Below are 18124 nucleotides of genomic sequence, written 5' to 3' on the forward strand. Positions count from 1 at the left end.
GCTGGACCTTATCCTCACCAACAGAGGGGCTAGTGGAAAATGTGAAGCATGAGGACAGCCATGGCTGCAGTGACCATGAAATGCTGCAGTTTGAGATACGTGGTAGGAGTGTGTGCAGCAAGCTGGCTACCCTGGACTTCAGGAGAGCAGACAAGAGAGCAGACACTGGCCTCTTCAGGGATGTGGTAGAGTACCACAGGATAAAGTTCTGGACAGAAGAGGGGCCCAAGAAAGCTGGTTAATATTCAAGGACTGCCTTCTCCATGCTCAGATGATATGCATCCCAACAAAAGAAATCAGGCAAAACCAACAGGTGGACTGCATGATTTAACAAGGAGCTCCTGGAAAAACTCCAGCACAAGAAGGAAGCCTGCAGAGGGTGGAAACAAGGGCAGGTAGCCTGGGAGAAATACAGAGAAATTATCTGGACAGCTGGGAATCAGGTTAGGAAAGCCCTGATAGAATTAAATGTATATAGGGATGTCAAAGGCAACAACAAAAGCTTCTCTAGGTACATCAGTGATAAAAAGGAAGACTAGGGAATATGTGGGCTGTCTCCAGAAGGAAGAGACCTAGTACCCAGGACATGGAGAGGGCCAAGGTACTCTATCATTTTTTTGCCTTGTCTTCATTGGCACCTGCTCCAGCCACATCACCTAACTTGGAGAAGGCAAGGAGAATGAAGAACCATCTGCTATATGTAAAGATCAAATTTGAGACCATCTAAGGAACCTGAAGGTGCACAAGAACATGGGACCTGAGGACATGCATCCATGAATCCTGAGGAAACTAGCAGATAAAGTAGCCAGGACACTATGCATCATATTTGAGAAGTTGGCAGTCCAGTAAAGTTCCCAGTGAGTGGGAAATGGGAAACATAACCCCCATTTTTAAAAAGATAAAAGGAAGTCCTGGGGAAGTACAGGCCAGTCGGTCAGTCTCAACCTTGCAAGATCGTGAAGCAGATCCTCCCTGGAACTATGCTAAGGCACTTGGAAAATTAGGTGATTTGTGACAGTCAACATGGTCTCTCTTATGGCAAACTGTGACAAATATGGTGATCTTTACAATGAATTTACAGCATTGGTAGATAAGGGCAGATATCATCTACCTGGGTTTGTGCAAAGCATTAGACACTGTCCTAGATGTCTCTGAATTGGAGCAGCATGGACCTGATGGTCAGAGTACTTGGTGCATAAGGAGTTAGGTGATTGTACTCAGAGTTGCGGTCAAGGCTCAATGTCCGAGTGATGAGTGGTGTTTCTCAGAGGTTCATATTGGGACTTAACATCTTTGTTGGTGACATGGACAGCAGGATCAAGCACCCTCAAGTCTGTGGATGAGACCAAGCTCTGTAGTGCAGGCAACACATTTGGAGGGAAGGAATGCCATTCAGAGGGACCTGGGTAGGCTTGAGATGTGAACCCATGCAAATTTAATGGAGTTCAACAAGGCCAAGTACAAGGTCATGCACCTGCTTGGGGCAATCCCAAGCACAAATGCAGGCTGGTTGAATTGAGAACAGCTCTGAGGAGAAGGACTTGGGGGTGTTGATTGATGAGAAGCTCTATGTGACCTGGAATGTATGCTTACAGCCCAGAAACGCAACAGTGTTCTGGGTTGCATCAAAAGAAATGTGACCAGCAGGTCGAGGGAGGTGATCCTCCCCCTCTACCTCATTCTCATGAGACCCCACTTGGAATAGCATATTCAGCTTGGACCACAATGTAAGAAGTACGTGGACCTGTTGGAGCAACTCCAGAGGAGGCCATAATGATCAGAGGACTGGCATACCTCTCCAATGGACACAGGCTGAGGGAGGTGGGTTTGTTCAGATAAGGCTCTGGGGAGATAGCAGCCTTTGAGTACCTTAAGGAGGCTCAAAAAAAGCCCTACAAGAAAGAGGTTCTTTCTACAAGCACATATTGTGATGGGACAAGGGAGAATGGCTTTAAACTGAAAGAGGATAGATTTATATTAGGGAGAAGCTCTCCACTGTGAGGGTGCTAAAGCGCTGGCACAAGGTGCCCAGAGAAGCTGTGGTTACCCCATCATAGGCAGTGTTCAAGACCAGGTTGGATGGGCCTTTGAGGAGCATGGTTTAGTGGAAGGTGTCCCTGCCTGCGCAGGAGTTTGGAGCTGGATGAGCTTTAAAGATCACTCCCAATCCAAACCATGCTATGATTCTGTTATTCTATGATTCTATGGTCATTGAGAGCAATGTGAACCGTGACACATCTTAGGAGAGTTTCAGGGTGGTGTGTATGTGGAGGTTCTGGTGGAGACAAGGTGCGTGTTTTCTCAGTTCCCAGGGTTTATTGCTGGCCTTCAGAAAGTGAGTATAAATGTGTCTGAATATGACCAGTACTTGAACTGATCCCCATATTGCTTATGGCCATTAGAACCCTTGATGTTTCATCAAACTATATGGGATGAATAGAAAAATCACATGCAGCTGTGTTGTGACTTCTGGGCTCTGAGAATTTGTGTCCACAGCATTTCATTCAATGGTGTCTGTCATATGTAGCTTTCATGTTTTGTGAGATTTGGGCAGGGTGAATTCTGCCTGCGCAGAGACAGGGCAGGTGGAAGAGTTTGCTGTACTACAGGTTGAAACGGCTAAGTGGAAGGTGCTCAATTTGTCCTAGTTATTTGAGGTCCACACTCATGGTTTGATATATTACCCCTTTGTCATTATACAAAGAAATTACCTTGAGGAACTATGGCCAGGGTCCGTGGTATAAGTTCCTGTGTGAATGTCCTGTGGACATTTTACCTAGATCCCCCTCTTGTGTACCTGCTACCTGTGAAATAATTAAGCTATGATGCTTTCACTTGTGCATGTTTCCTATACGTGACTTGTTTGTTGTCCAGGTCTAAAGCTGAGTCAGTGATCCTGGTAATCCTTGAAAGATTAAAATATCTCATAATTCTTGGTCTGGGGCAACAGTTTCCATCCATACCCTGAAGATGTTCAGCTACCAAAGCAAATCTTTGATACACCTGTTTCTCTAAGATGTCACAGAATTACATATTCTTTCACCTGTGGCAAACATCTAGCCAGAATTCTGGCTATTGTCTGTGGTGCGACTAAGGGCTGTGACTGCAGAGCAAGGAGGGTGAGAGGCTGGCTTGGAATCAGGAGAACAGGTGGGTCGATGTGCTTTGGGCTGAGCAAAGTCTTGATTTCCTGCCTGGTGCCAAGGCTTGTGCTATGTTTTGTGTGATCCTGGTTTCTCTGTCCTGAAACGCAATGGGAGTCCTCTGAGAACAGAGCATTTGCACAGTAAATATGTATTTAGACTGATGCATGGGTAGAGCATCTTACAGTTTCTCCATGAAATCTCATCCATCTGTATCTCCCTGGAATGTTGTGAAACGGAGTTTCTTTGCAGCTGTAGCTACACTTTCTTTCAGACCTTGGTTTCCCTGGAGTTTGTGGTTCCTTTCCCTGTATCTGGAAAGTGATTTTGCATTTGAAACTGGGTGTTTTGCCACAGTTACTGACTTAATTCACCTAAGACACAATATTATCCCTGATGAAAATTAAGCCAGAATATGAAAATCGGTTGTATTTTCTAAAAAGGATGACTTGGAGAAAGAGGCCCATAATAAAGTACTTCTAGTGCTTCATGTTTCTGGGAGATGAACAGGCCACAGAATAGAAAACAATTGCTTAGAGCTGGTGATTAGACCTCCCCCTACTATATAGTTCAGAGGAAGACTTAAGCTATACTTGCAGCCTGAGGTAGGGATGACTTCCAGGTGCTCCTAGTGATGAACTTCAATGAACTTCACTGAAGGCTAAGACTTCCTGGTGAGTTTCTCTGACAGCACTTTCTCTTCTAACGCTTCCTTGCCTTGCTTGTCTAATTTATGGGTTTGTAATTCTACATTGTGGAGTATACAGGGATGATTCGTGTCAGCAACTTAGAAGTCCTTGTGACCATTAAACCACGTGTGGAGAATATAGGAATGATCTTTTGATGATTGGATTTGTCAGGCTTTAAATTTATATTAAATGGCAGGGAACCTTTCAATCAAGACGTCCCTTGAAAGAAAGGAAAGGTAAATAAACCAAATAAACAATCATGGGAGCCCTTAGATAATTTACCACCCCCTTATCAGGGGCAGGACTTGGGAAGTAATGGAGAAGGTGTTTACCCTCCGATACCACCCAACCCTACTCCATCAGCTCCCCCATCCTCCCCTCCCTGAAGTCACACCAGAAGTAAGATAAAAATACAGGAGGATGAAAATCCTCAGGAGAAAACAAGAGAAAGAAACTCTACTCCCCCTCCGAGAGGTGCCGATGGGAGTAAATACAGGAGGGATTGGATTTGTATCAGTACCCCTGAATACAGGTGACGTAAGATCCTTTAAAAAAGAAATGGTTCGGTTATTAGATGACCCTTTGGGGGTTTCTGAATGATTGGATCAGTTTTTAGGCCCTAATATTTATACATGGGAAGAGATGCAGTCAATATTGGGAATATTATTTACTGCAGAAGAAAGATCTATGATTAGGCAAGCCGGAATGTGAAATTGGGAGAGACGACATCAACAGGGTCCTCCCAGAGAGCAAAAATGGCCTAATCAGAATCCCTATTGGAATAATCAATGGCCATGACAGGCAAAGCATGACAGACTGTTATAAATGCATTATTAGTTGTTGTCTCTGTTACAAGTGTTGTAAGACTTTGGTCTTGTGATTTTGGTGTTGGTGACAGACTTTTATAACTGTTAATTGTTAGTTTGATACAATGTTAGTCTCTGTCTCTAGTGCTGTAACTCTTTGGAGTGTGTGCGATCCTCTGTGTGTGTGTGTGAATGCAAGACTGATAGTGGGAAATCAGCAGAGTGGAGAGATCTTGAAAAAGAGTCCTTTAGAGTGCATTTTGGCACATTGGAAAGAACTGGGTTTCCTGGGGGCTCAGTAAATGAGAAAATGATAAAATATTGTAACCAATGATGGCTTTTGTATACTTCGGAAGATCAGTAAAATAGGCTAAAAATGGAACTTTGAACTATGATACATTGTTACGATTAATGTTGTTTTTGAGGGGGCAAGGAAAATGGGATGAAGTAATGTATGCAGATATGTTTTTCACTTTAAGAAACCGCCCCAAGTGACAGATGGAATGCGAAATTAATACAGCTCCGACAGATCCCTTAATTTTGGCTTTAGGAAAAGGACAGGAAAAAAACGGAGAAATTAGATGATTGGCAAGATCACGGGTTACAGGAATTAAGCATAGAAAGCTAAGCTGGAGAGATGTTCAGCCTGTGATATTGGGGGAATGAAATAAATAGGAAAATTATATATCACAGGTACCTCAGAGAGGAGCACCCTCTATATCTGTCCTATCAGATATTGATAAGGAAGAAATTGCTGTCACTGGCAACAAGCAGCACATTCACATTAAACCAGGAGTGCTGTTGCAGAGGCAGGTGTTTGTAACCCCTGCAGAGTAGGTTGAGCAGCTCTAAGAAAAAAAAAATAAATTAAAAAATGGGAAAACCAAGGGGGAAAGGGGGGGAGCTCCACAGATCCTGTATTTGAGCACGGGATGAGTGCTGGGGCAGGCAAACAAGTGGGAACAGACATGTTGATAGATGGGACTGAGGGGTTGTTGAATGCTTTGAAACTGGTGGAGGAGGAATGTCGGGCAAAGGTGGGGGAACTGGGTTCTTCTCCTATGAGACCGGATCGTTTTGTGTGTGTGCTGTGGGGAGTTTTGAGACTGCCCTGGGGGGAGAGTGCCATGGGGTAGCGCCGCTGGCTGAATTGGAACTAGACTGACAAAGGACCTGGGTATCGAGAAAAACAGACAGAAGGAAAAGACTAGGACCCTCTCTGGAGAGGTGCCAGACTGTTATTACTGTGGAAAGAAGGGACACCTTAAGAGAAATTGTAGAAAGCAGATGTGGGATGAGAAGATGTTTAAAGATGAGGAATAGGGGTGTCAGGGGCTATATATTCTGGGGACAAAAACATCATCAGAGCCCTTGATAAACTTAAAGATAGGTCCCCAGGGAGAAAAAATAATATTTCGAGTTGATGCTGGAGCCGAAAGATCTACAGTTTGGCATATTCCTATAGGATGTCAGACAAGTAAAGCTACCACCTTAGTAGTAGGAGCAAAAGGGGAAGGGACCCTTTAGGGTCCCTCTTATCAAAGACGTAGAAATAGAATCCGAAAAGAAAATTTGCATAGGAGATTTTCTGCTAGTGGAAGAAGCAGAGAGTAATCTATTAGGATGAGACTTAATTATAAAATTAGGAATAATGTTAGAGGTGGAAAAGGGAAAGATTACTGTGAACTTATATCAACAGAGAAAGATGAAGAGCGATTAATTTAAAAGTCTGGCATAATAAGGGAGAAATAGGAAAATTAGACATTGAACCTTTGGAAGTGGAAATAAACCCAAAATAGCCCATTAGGGTTAGACAATACCCGGTCTCATTGGAAGGAAGGAAAGGATTGAAACCAATAATTGAAGAATTAATACAAAAAGGAACTTCAGAACCCTGTATGTCACCACATAATACGCCGATCCTCCCGGTCAGAAAATCAGATGGGAGTTATCGGTTAGTTCGAGATTTAAGGGCAGTTAATCAGAGAACTGTTACCTGGTTCCCGGTGGTGGCAAATCCATACACTTTATTGAATCAGGTATCTCCAGAACATACCTGGAACAGTGTAATTGATCTAAAGGACGCCTTCTGGGCCTGTCCTTTAGCAGAAAAGAGCAGGGATTATTTTGCTTTTGAGTGGGAGGATCTGGAGACAGGTAGAAAGCAGCAATTACGATGGACAGTATTACCCCAAGGTTTTACTGAATCACCAAACCTGTTTGGACAAGCTCTGGAAAAATTGTAAACATCCTTCAAAATGGAGGGCAATGTAAAACTCTTACAGTATGTGGATGACTTGTTGATAGCCAGAAAATCGGAAGAGATCCGAGAAAACACTATAGGTCTATTGAATTTCCTTGGAGAAAGGGATTGAAAGTCTCAAGATCTAAATTGCAATTTACAGAGCCTGAAGTGAAATATTTGGGACACTGGATTAGGAAAGGGAAAAAAATCAGATCCAGATCGAGTGGCAGGAATCGTAGCCTTGCCTGCCCCAAGAACAAAAAGGCAGGTTCGACAGTGTTAGGATTATTAGGTTATTGTTGACAATGGATAGAGGGATTTAGCAAAAAAGGTAACATTTTTATGTGAGAAACTCACACTAAATGTTATAAAGTGGTCTCCAGAGGATGAAGAGAGATTTCAACATATTAAAAACACTTTAATGAGAGCTCCTGTGTTGAGCCTTCTGGATTTGGATAAACCATTTCAATTATTTGTAGATATGAGTAAGCAAACTGCATACGGAGTATTAACCCAGGACTGGGCAGGCAGTAAAAAGCCCATTGGATATTTCTCAAAATTGTTAGATCCTGTAAGTAGGGGCTGGCCAATGTGTTCTACAAGCAGTAGTATCAGTAGCCTTATTAGTTGAGGAAGGGAGGAAGGTAACCTTTGGGGGATCCCTAGTAGTTTATACCCCACATGATATTCGGGGAGTCCTCCAACAGAAAGCAGATAAATGGCTCACTGATAACAGATTATTCAAATATGAGGTTATTTTAATCCATTCCACCGATCTGGAATTAAGATCAACAACAGCTCAAAATCCAGCACAATTCTTATTTGGAGAATGGGAGGAGATTAACTCTTGCTCACAATTGTATAGATATGGTAGAATTACAGACAAAAATTAGACCAGACTTAGAGGAGGAAGAATTAGGAGAGGGAGAAAAATTATTTGTGGATGGATCTTCACAGGTAACTGATGGAAAATGAAAATCTGGATATGCAATTGTAGATGGGAGAAAATGGGAAATAATAGAGTCCGGACCATTGAGTGCAAGTTGGTCAGCCCAGGCATGCAAGTTATATGCCTTGTTAAGAGCATTAAAAAGACTAAGAAATAAAAAGGGACTATATTTACAGACTCAAAATACTCCTTCAGTATAGTCCACACCTTTGGTAAGATATGGGAAGAAAGGGGTTTGATAAATACACAAGGTCAAAGGTTAATACATGAGGAATTCATAAAACAAATACTGCACGCAATAAGAGAACCTGCAGCAATACCTATAACTCGTGTTAGAGGACACCAGAAGGGGCTTCAGTTCAGAACCAGAGGAAATAATCTGGCAGATGAAGAAGCCAGGTGGGCAGCTTTTAGTCTTAACCACTGGTGAACACCTAGAAAAAGGGGGAGAACAGATAAACGAACCCAAAATATACTCAAAGTGAGATAAAGGAATATGAAAAATTAGGAGCCAAATTCAAAAACAATAAATGGATATTACCAGATGGGAGAGAAATGTTACCTAAGGGTTACGCTAGAAGAATATTGCATAGATTACATCAGCAAACTCATTGGGGAACAAGAGCACTTGCTGATCAATTTTTAAAATTCTATGGTTGTATGGGAATTTTTGAGACGGCAAAACGAGAAGGATGTTTGACGTGTCAGAAAGTTAATAAGAAACAGACGACAGACTCCCAAAGGGGGAAGACCTTTGGCCCACCGACCCTTTGAAAGGATACAGGTTGATTTCACCAAACTGCCAGAAGTGGGACAATACCTTTTAGTGATAATAGATCAGTTAACACATTGGGTTCAGGCCATTCCCACTGCAAGGGCTACGGTTCAGGTGGTGACAAAACTACCTGAGAATATTATTCCTAGATATGGGATGATCGAAGTAATAGATTCAGATCGAGGATCACATTTTACCTCTAAAATCCTTAAAAATATTATATCAGTTGGATATATTATATCCAATGGGATTAACACACTCCTTGGCATCCCCAAAGTTCTGGGAGAGTAGAAAGGATGAATCAAACCTTAAAACATCAATTACCTAAATTAATGACTGAAACTAAAATGACAGATAAAATGTCTCCCTTTAGTGCTGTTAGACTGTGCCAAATTCGACAACTGGAATCTCACCTTTTGAGCTGCTATATGGGATGCCCTACACTCAGGGGCTACCGATAAGTCACCCCAAATTGGAGGATGTGACTATCCAATGCTATATCACTATTCTGAATGAAAACATGCAAGAACTCAGAGCCAAAGGAATGCTAGCTCAAAGCACTCCTCTGGAATTTTCAATACATAAAAGCCCACCAGGGGACAGGGTATTGATAAGAAGTTGGAAAGAGGATAGTCTATCCCCTTGTTGGGAAGGACCATTTCCATTTTAACTACAGAAACGGCGATAACTGCTGAAAAAGGGTGGACACACGCGTCACAAGTGAAAGGACCCATAAAAGAATGGAGTTGTGACTGAACCTGGAGACACCAAGCTAACCCTCAAGAGGACTTAACTGAGGGAATTCATATTGACTCTTGTAGATATTTTATGGAAAAAAAACAGGTACAATTGAAGTCATTTTGATAAATAGAATAAGGGCCAATCCCTATTACTCGTATAGGAGACCAAGAACAATTTCTGAGGAATCAATTACAGTTCCTTTGCATTCGGTGTGAAACTACCACCTCGGAACAGTTGTGGGTCAAATACTACTGCTGTAATAGCCGATGGGACATACACCTCTGACCTACCAGAGAGGGCATGACCGGAGGGAATTGGTGCTGCAGCTGGAAAAGGGCCGAGGGCTGCAGCCCCTGGGGCTGTGACCGCTGAGCACTATGATCCTGACTGGACCTCTTTTGGTGTTGGTTCTGATAGGGACCATATGGGAGAATGCCGTGGCTTCTAAAAGCATTTCCAACTAGTGAATGCATTACCGCAACTAGACGAGGGAGAGTAACCTCTCAGACACTGTTCTATCACACCATCTATGAATGTAAAGGAACAATAGTCGACTACTGGATACATAACCAAACCCAATATAGACTGTAAACAACTAAAACGGTATGTTTCATAGAACCTGAAACTGGTTCAATGGTGACAGTTGAACAAATGTTGGTTAATACGGTTTTGGTGGTGTACTCACTAAGGAAACGTGAGTGGCTCCATGGAGAAGATTGTGCAAGTGGCAGGTTGTTCCTCTCATGAATGTTCCTCCCCCAGCCATGTGCCATCACACCTTTTAATGAAAGGCTGCTGCAAAATGGCAGTGGTAGTGAGGGGTTCATTTTCTCCGGGCTTGGTTTCCTTACTCTGTGTAGTTATTTGTGCTTTGTCTTCCATCTTGGCTGGCAGTTCCCTCTTTACCATTCCTTGTATGCTGTGTTGATTCCGAGTTTGCCAGCTTACAGAAAATGATTCGGTGTCACATGCTTGGATATCACCTTGGACTATCCACAGTTCACTTTCATTCCATAATGTGACTTAGCATAGACAGATTTATATTCTTTGTCATGTATCTTCCAAGTAGCCCATATGCGAAGGATGGTTTGAGCTACTTCCATGACTGGGTCTTTATCAGAGTTGCATATTATGTAATTGGAACTTTTCATATTGCTTCCGAGGGATGGGCAAAAAAATCTTTGCAAGAGTCTGTTGCAATCCATGGTCTCACTAAGGAGGAGTTGCATGTGCAGCTTTCCTTTCTGTGGTGTGTCTGCAAATGCTTTCCTGTTGTGTAACAGGGCACGATGGGAAATTGTGCACAGGACAGCTGTAAAGGGTGCAATGTTGGTTGTCCTGGTTGGTTGATGAGGCCCACATTTGTGGTTCATGAATTTGGCTTTTCATTGTCCAAAGAAATGGGAGGGAATGCAGCGAGGAACTGGTGTGAGCTTGTGTACCTAGATCCCTCTTTTGCATACCTGTTACTGATGACTGAAAAGCTACGATGCCTCCATTTCTACATCCCTTCTTGCCTTGTTTGTTGACCAGGTTTAAAGTTGGGCTTCGTCCCCAATGAAATTCTCTTGGACTGGGGCAGTAGTTTCCATTCATAACCTGAAGGTGATCAGCTGCCAAAAGGACCCTGACATCTGTCATGGAATGACACGCTCCTTCACCTGCGGCTGACATACAGGGCATTTGGTTTGATGCAACTAATGGCTGTAAATGCAGAGCAACTGGGTTAGTATTTTCCTTGGGCAATGGTTTGATTTCCTGCCTGGTGACAAGGCCTGTGCCTATTTTTTTTTGTGTAATCCTCGTTTCCCTGTTCTGAAAGAATGGTAAGCATTTGCAACAAATCGGTAGACAGCTGATGCAAGGGTATATAGCACCTTACAAATCTTATGGGAAACATAGGTTGTATCTCCCTGTAAGTGTAGTTCTTCACAGGTGTACACTTCCTTTCAGGACATTGTTTCCCCAAGTTTTCCCCATTTTCAGCGCTTTTGCATTTGAAACTGCATGTTTTGCAGCAATTCCTTTAGCCACGTAGGATTGTAAATTAAGCAGAAAATCTTCCATTGTTGAAAGGTTCATATTCTTGAGAGATGATCAGACCACAGAAAATGGCCTGAGAGCTATTGACCTACTGTGTAGTGCAGAGGAAGACTTTAGGCCCACAAAGCAGCTTCAGAGGAATGACTTCCAGCTGCTCCCAGGGATGAATTTCAGTGTGTGCTGTGAGGAGCAAGACTTCCATTGACAGCACTCACTTCCTTGCCTTGTCTGATGTATGGATTTTCAACACTACATGATGGGGTCAGGAAAATGTGATTGATGCTTGAGATTTTTTCTTCCTGATGTTTTTCCTGAATGGACTCGGGTTTTGTTGGAATCAAGGAAATGTGCACGTTGCCCACGAACAAGTGACATTTTTCACCGAGTGCTCCTCAGCCTTGTGCCATCATGCCTTTAGGTGAAGGGCAGCTGCAGAAGTTGCAGTAAGGTTCTCCGAGCTTTTGTGCACTCTTCCCTCTTTACCCTCTTCCCCCTAAAGAGGGTAGCAGTTCCCTCTTTACCGTTCATCTTTCTACAGCTGTGTAGAATGGGATCTAAGCCAGCCTTCAGAAACAATTGCCAGGGGCTGGTGACTTGTGATTTATGCTTTTGCTGTATTCTTGATTTCCTAGGCGTATAGGTTTAGCTGGAAGGTGACATCTATTCCATTTGCATGGTTGCATTTCCCCTATGCTCAGTTTACAGCTGGGAAGGCTTTCAGGCATATGAGTGCTCATGCAGGCATAGCTGGGCGCATCAAGTGTGTGCAGTGGCAACCCAACCCAGCCAAGGTTTCCAGGAACAGTACAGGCCAGAAGGACAATGCATGCAGGGTGTCATCCCAACCTTCCCCCATAATATGTTGGCTACTTGAGTAGATATGGATAGGCAAGTGGATATGTTGGAGAGGGGTTAAGAAAAGTGGACTCAACGGCCTGAGTTCAGGTCCACTACATTTAGGCCTCGAGCAATTGAAAGTGCACTACCATAAAAGCTTTTAACATTTGTGGCTGGCTGCCGTTGCTTTTATGATCCCGACCTGCGAGACCCCGGGAGAGCAGCCATCACCCGGCTGCGCTGGCATTGAGACGCCTCCGGGTGTCGCTGTTGGCCGACTCAGAGAGGCGCTGGAGCAGAAGCCGCAGCCACCGCAGCGTCCTTCCCCACCCGGCTGCTCACTCTCCTGGTGCCGGCCACAGCGGAGCGGCACGGGCAGTAGAGGCGAGAGGCGGAGGGGGCAGCAGCAGCGTCATAGCCAGCATCGAGCTCGCTCCCCTCCGGAAGACCCTACTTTCTGTGGAGAGGGGCTGGAAGAGAAGGAGCGGCAGGAGGAACGAGAGCGGCGAGCGCTGCCGGCAATGGCGGGCAGGCGGAGGCAGAGCCGGCGACCAGCAGACGGGCGAGTGCTTCTGTTCACTTTGCTGCTGTGCTGGTGCTGCCGGGCGGCGCCGGAGCGGCTCCGCTATGCCATCCCTGAGGAGCTGGACAGAGGCTCCCTGGTGGGGCCGCTGGCGCGGGACCTGGGTCTGAGCCCGGCAGAATTACCGGCACGCAAGCTGCGGCTGAGCGCCGCGAAGCAATACTTTACCGTGAACGGGGAGAACGGGAACCTGTACGTGAGCGAGAGACTGGACCGGGAGGAGATGTGCGGCCAGTCGGCGTCCTGCTCCGTCAGCTTCGAGGCAGTGGTACAGAACCCGCTCAACATTTTCCACGTCGACGTGGCCATCCAGGATGTAAATGATAACTCTCCGCGGTTTCCACAAGGCGGTTTCCACCTGGAGATCAACGAGTTGACTTCTCCAGGCGCCCGTTTTGCCTTGGGCATGGCAGAAGACGCAGACGTGGGCAGCAACTCGCTGCAGGGCTACAAGCTGGAAGCCAACGAATACTTCGCGGTGGAGGTGAAGGAGAGGAAGGACGGACGCAAGTTCGCGGAGCTGGTGCTGCTTCGGGCGCTGGATCGGGAGAGAGAACAGAGCCTGCGGCTGCTCCTGACGGCGGTGGACGGCGGGGACCCGCCCCGGAGTGGCACCGCCCAGCTCTGCATCAACGTCACCGATGCCAACGACAACGCCCCCGTGTTCGCGCAGGAGCGGTATCGAGTGAGCGTGCGGGAGGATGCACTGCCGGGATCGACGGTGCTGAACGTGTCCGCCTCTGATGCCGACGCTGGCAGCAACGCCCGCATCACGTACGGCTTTGGCAAAACGTCGGCAAAGGTGATTCAAAAGTTCGCAATGGACGCGGAGAGCGGAAGGATCACGCTGCAAGAGGCGCTGGATTTCGAGGACACGCGTGGGTACACGCTGTTAGTGGAAGCGAAGGACGGGGGCGGACTTTTAACGCACTGCGAGGTGGAGGTGGAGGTGCTGGACGTGAACGACAACACGCCCGAAATCACGGTGGTGTCGGTGTCAAGCTCTGTACCCGAGGACTCGCCGGCCGGCACAGTGGTGGCGCTGCTGAACGTGCAGGACCCGGATTCTGGGGAGAACGGTCAGGTGTGGTGCGAGCTGTCGGGCGAGACGCCCCTGTCGCTCGTGGCGTCGTCGGGCGGCTCGTACAAGGTGGTGACGGCGAGCGCGCTGGACCGGGAACAGGAGTCCGAGCACCGGGTGACGGTGGTGGCGAGGGACCGGGGCAGCCCGGCGCTCTCGAGCAGCACGGTGCTGGTGCTGGAGGTGTCGGACGTGAACGACAACGCGCCGGTGTTCGAGGAGGCCGCCTACAGCGCCTACGTGGCAGAGAACAACGCGGCGGGCGAGCTGGTGCTGCACGTGAGGGCGCGGGACGCGGACGCTGGCAGCAACGGGCGCGTGAGGTACTCGTTGGAGGGCGGCAGCGCGGGCGCGGCGCCGTACGTGTCGGTGGAGGCGCAGAGCGGCGCAATGTACGCGCAGCGCTCCTTCGACTACGAGCAGTGCCGAGAGTTCGCGGTGGTGGTGCGGGCGCAGGACGGAGGGGAACCGGCGCGGAGCTCGACGGCGACGGTGCGCGTCTTCGTGTTGGACCGCAACGACAACGCGCCGCGGGTGCTGTGGCCGGCGGTGGTGGGCTCGGGGACAGACGCAGATTGCAGCCCGGCCGCAGCCCCATTCGAGATGGTGCCTCGGTCGGCCGAGGCCGGGTACCTGGTGGCCAAGGTGGTGGCGGTGGACGCGGATGCGGGGCGCAACGCCTGGCTGTCGTACGAGCTGGTGCAGGCGCCGGAGCCGGCGCTGTTCCGCGTGGGGCTGCACAGCGGCGAGGTGCGCACGGCGCGGGCCGTGTCGGACAGGGACGCGGCGAAGCAGCGGCTCGTGGCCGTGGTGAAGGACCACGGGCAGCCGGCGCTGTCGGCCACGGCCACGCTGCAACGTGGTGCTGGCCGAGAGCTTGCAGGAGGCGCTGCCGGAGCTGAGCGAGCGGGCGGCGAGCGCCGACTCGGCGGCGGAGCTGCAGTTCTCCCTCGTGTTGGCGTTGGCTCTCCTGTCCGCGCTCTTTCTGCTGAGCGTGGCGTTGGCCGTGCTGGCAAGAGGCCGCCGTTCCGGGCCGCCCGCCGTGCTGCGCTGCCTGGGTGCTCAGCGCTTCTCTGGAACAGGCGCCGCTTTCCCAGCCGAATTCTGCGAGGGCACCTTGCCCTACTCCTACAACCTGTGCGTGGCGCCTGGACGAGCCGTCGCAGAGGCCGCTTGGCCACCACCGCCGCTTCCCAGCCTCCCCGCGGAGGAGCTTCTCTGTGGGGAGCCCTGCGGAGAAAGGAGCCTGACCCGCAGCGCCGTCGTGGGACAACCACTCGATGATCCCGACGTACCTGAGGTTTGTAAACCCACTCTTCGGTCTTTTCGTACCGGCTGTATGCTGTATGGCTCTTCCTTGCTCTGCTGGGGGGTGGGGGAAGGTCACGCTGGTTTCCCAGGAAGCAAATATTGTCCCGTGGCCTTTTTTGGGTGGAGCATTCACTGAAAGGTCACCTTTTTGGCGTGTGACGAGCTCACATCCTCGTGGGGGGGTTCTTGCTTTTAATTGGATCTTGACGGGTTCAGTTGTCGAAGTTATGTGCAACTGTTCTGTGCATCACTGCCTGCTGTTTATAGGCAAAGTGTCAGGCTGCAATGGAAAATTCCCAAGTGCTGGTGGGAGGAGAAGGAGCAATGCAGGGTGATGCACAGCAGCCTCTGGATTGCAGGGGGTCAGTCGTGAAGGACTCGTGAGAATTTTATCACTTCCTTGCGCTATTGCTTGGAATCTGCAAAATTTGACCGATGGTGTTCTGGTCTGAGTTTTAATCTGCTGAAAGGCCCAGGGAAATTTCTACAGTTTGGAGCTGGTGGTGGTGCCTGCGGACTGATGGTTTACAGGAAAGCTAAAACAGCTGTGTCTAATTTTGCGTGTCAGTAACGGTGATGTGATCCACACTACGGAGTTTCAGCGCTCAATGGTCTGTGGAGTTTTACCAAAACGACTTGGCCATGGCTAATGCTGTGTCCCAAAGGTAACGCATGTTCTACGAATGGAGCAGTTTTACCCCAGTGAATACTTTCACTTTGTCCCCTCCTGTATTTTGTAAAGGCTGCTGCAGAAATGCATTGATAGCAAGGGCGGGCGTGATTGAGTTGTGCAGTTACTGCTCATCCCTTTTCCCTGGGTGAAGGTGTAGTATGGGATCTCAAAACCCCAGGAAAAAACACATTTGCATTTGGGACTCGTTTCCCTAAAAGGTGCTTGGACTAGAGTTCGGTCTGCCACTTGTAGCCATAGTTGTGCCTCATTACCAGGATAGTTACCCATTGAGACATTTAACCCGAGAACGAGGTACGCAAAAATGCAAGTAGGCACGGGAATAAACCACGTTTACGCATTTCAGACTGGTGCGCCTGGTTCAGGGTTTGCAGCTGTAATGTGCTTCGAACACGAGGCAAGGATTAGCTGTGTCACAGAGACATTTGAATAAGCCAGTGTGGGAAAAATAAGCCATTATATGGGAAAAAAATTGGTCCATTGAAGTCCAACTTCGTTTTTCCACTATTGGGGCAAAATGTAACAATAGCAAAAGGGCAGATGTATCAGCTCTGATTCTGGAACACATAGGCTTGTTCCTTAAGCTCCGGCCTGTGGATTAATAAGCTGAAACACGGTTTTCGGGGGGGTTAAGGGTGTGATTACTGCATTTGGGATCTTAGAACCGCTTTGCCCATTCAAGTACCAAGGATAACGTAGTGCTGGAGACTTTGGAATGAGGGCCGATGGAAATAGAAGGCTTACGATCCACGGAAAAGCTCCACAGTCGGGCTGGCAGCGCTCAGCAGCGCTCAATGACTGCAGTGCTGAGGAGGCTGCGGGCGCCGCTGTTGACCGAGGAGGAGCGAGAGGAAGGCCGGAGCGCTGCCGACCACCCCGCCCGCTGCTGACCCACTCGCTCGCTAGGTCGCTTGCAGTATAGCCGGCCGGACTGTCTGCGAGCGTCCCCGCAGTGAAGCCGTGCTGCAGCGAGGCGGAGAGACCAGTAGTAGCTGACGGCAGACGCGATCCGGACCGGTAGACAGTGCAGCAGCCGAAGGAAAACGGTGCAGCGGCTGGGACCTTTCTGCGGCGACGAGAGCAACGGAAACACGCTGCGACCGGCGGGAACGAGCGCTGCTGTGGTTCGTTGATGACGGCGTGGGAGCAGCTGCGCTACTCGGTTCCCGAAGAGCTGCCCAAGGGCTCGTTCGCGGGTGACGTTGCCAAGGATCTGAGGCTGCACCTGCCGGCACTCCGCGACCGCGGGGTCCGAGTCATCTCCGAAGGTAGGACGCAATATTTCGCCCTGCACGGGAACACGGGTCATTTGGTAACAGCATTGGATAGAGCGGCTGTGCCCACGGGTGGAGAAATGCGTGCTGAGGTAGTTGAAATACAGGTTTACGACATCGAAGTGGAGATCACGGACATTGACAACGCACCCAGTTTTCCAGGAGAAACGGAAATCAGAACGAGCGAAATGACAACCCTGGGCTCGCGGTTTCCCCTGGGCGAGGCTCGCGATCAGGACTCGGGTCCGAATTCCCTGCAGCGCTACGAGCTGGGTGGAGACCACCGGTTCTCGCTGGCCGTGCAGGCTGGTCCCGGCGGGGATCAGCGTCCCGAACTGGTGCTGACGAAGGCGCTGGACCGGGAGGAGGCGGCGTTTTACAAGCTGGTGCTGAGGGCGAGCAGTGGGGGAGAGACGGCACGGACGGGCAAAACGTGGATGCGCGTGACTCTGATGGACGCCAACGACAACGCGCCACTGTTCAGCCAGGCGGAGTGCACGGTGCGTGTGTCCGAGGACGTGGCCGTGAGCTCTGTGATCAATCTTACTGCCGTTGACGCTGACGAGGGCCTGAACGGACACGTGAAATATTGAAAACGGACGGCATCCCACATTTTCCATCTGGAGACGGGAGCGCTCACGTTAGTGCGGAGCCTGGACTTCGAGGATACTGCCACGAAATGCAAGCTCAGGCACATGAACTTCGACACGGCACATGGTACCCTGACCGTCCCCGAGATTTCGGTGCCGTCGTCCCTGAGCCAGATCTCAGAGAATGCGCAGCCGGGGACGGTGGTAGCGCTGCTGCACGTGCACGACCGGGACTCGGGGGCGAACGGCCAGGTGCGATGCAGCATCGTCGAAATCTCGTTTCGGCTGAAGACCTTTAAAGACTACCACGTGGTGACGGCGGGGGAGCTGGACCGCGAGAAGGTGTCGGAGTACAACCTGACCGTG

The 18124-nt window shown here is 48.8% G+C and overlaps 2 protein-coding genes across 4 annotated transcripts in view; both read left to right on the forward strand.

Moving 5' to 3' along the window:
* The window catches only part of LOC130601541 (protocadherin gamma-C5-like), a 176012-nt gene that overhangs the window by 58797 nt on the left and 99091 nt on the right, over positions 1–18124 (forward strand). The window contains exon 1 of one of the 3 annotated variants that reach the window (XM_057413696.1): positions 17126–17162. The exons of the other annotated variants lie outside the window; for them this stretch is intronic. The gene's annotated coding sequence lies outside the window, so the exon portion shown is untranslated. Of the gene's footprint in view, positions 1–17125; positions 17163–18124 lie in introns of those variants that run through there. 3 annotated transcript variants of the gene reach the window in all.
* Positions 12420–16613, forward strand: LOC130601561 (protocadherin gamma-B5-like). The gene is given in 3 exon segments (XM_057413721.1): positions 12420–14747; positions 14749–15192; positions 16557–16613. Coding segments are annotated over 3 exon segments (2829 nt in total).

This window comes from Pezoporus wallicus, unplaced genomic scaffold (assembly GCF_028554395.1).
Source record: "Pezoporus wallicus isolate ANWC-B61680 ecotype Strahan unplaced genomic scaffold, APGP_CSIRO_Pwel_v1 contig_11153, whole genome shotgun sequence".
Lineage (NCBI taxonomy): Eukaryota > Metazoa > Chordata > Aves > Psittaciformes > Psittacidae > Pezoporus > Pezoporus wallicus.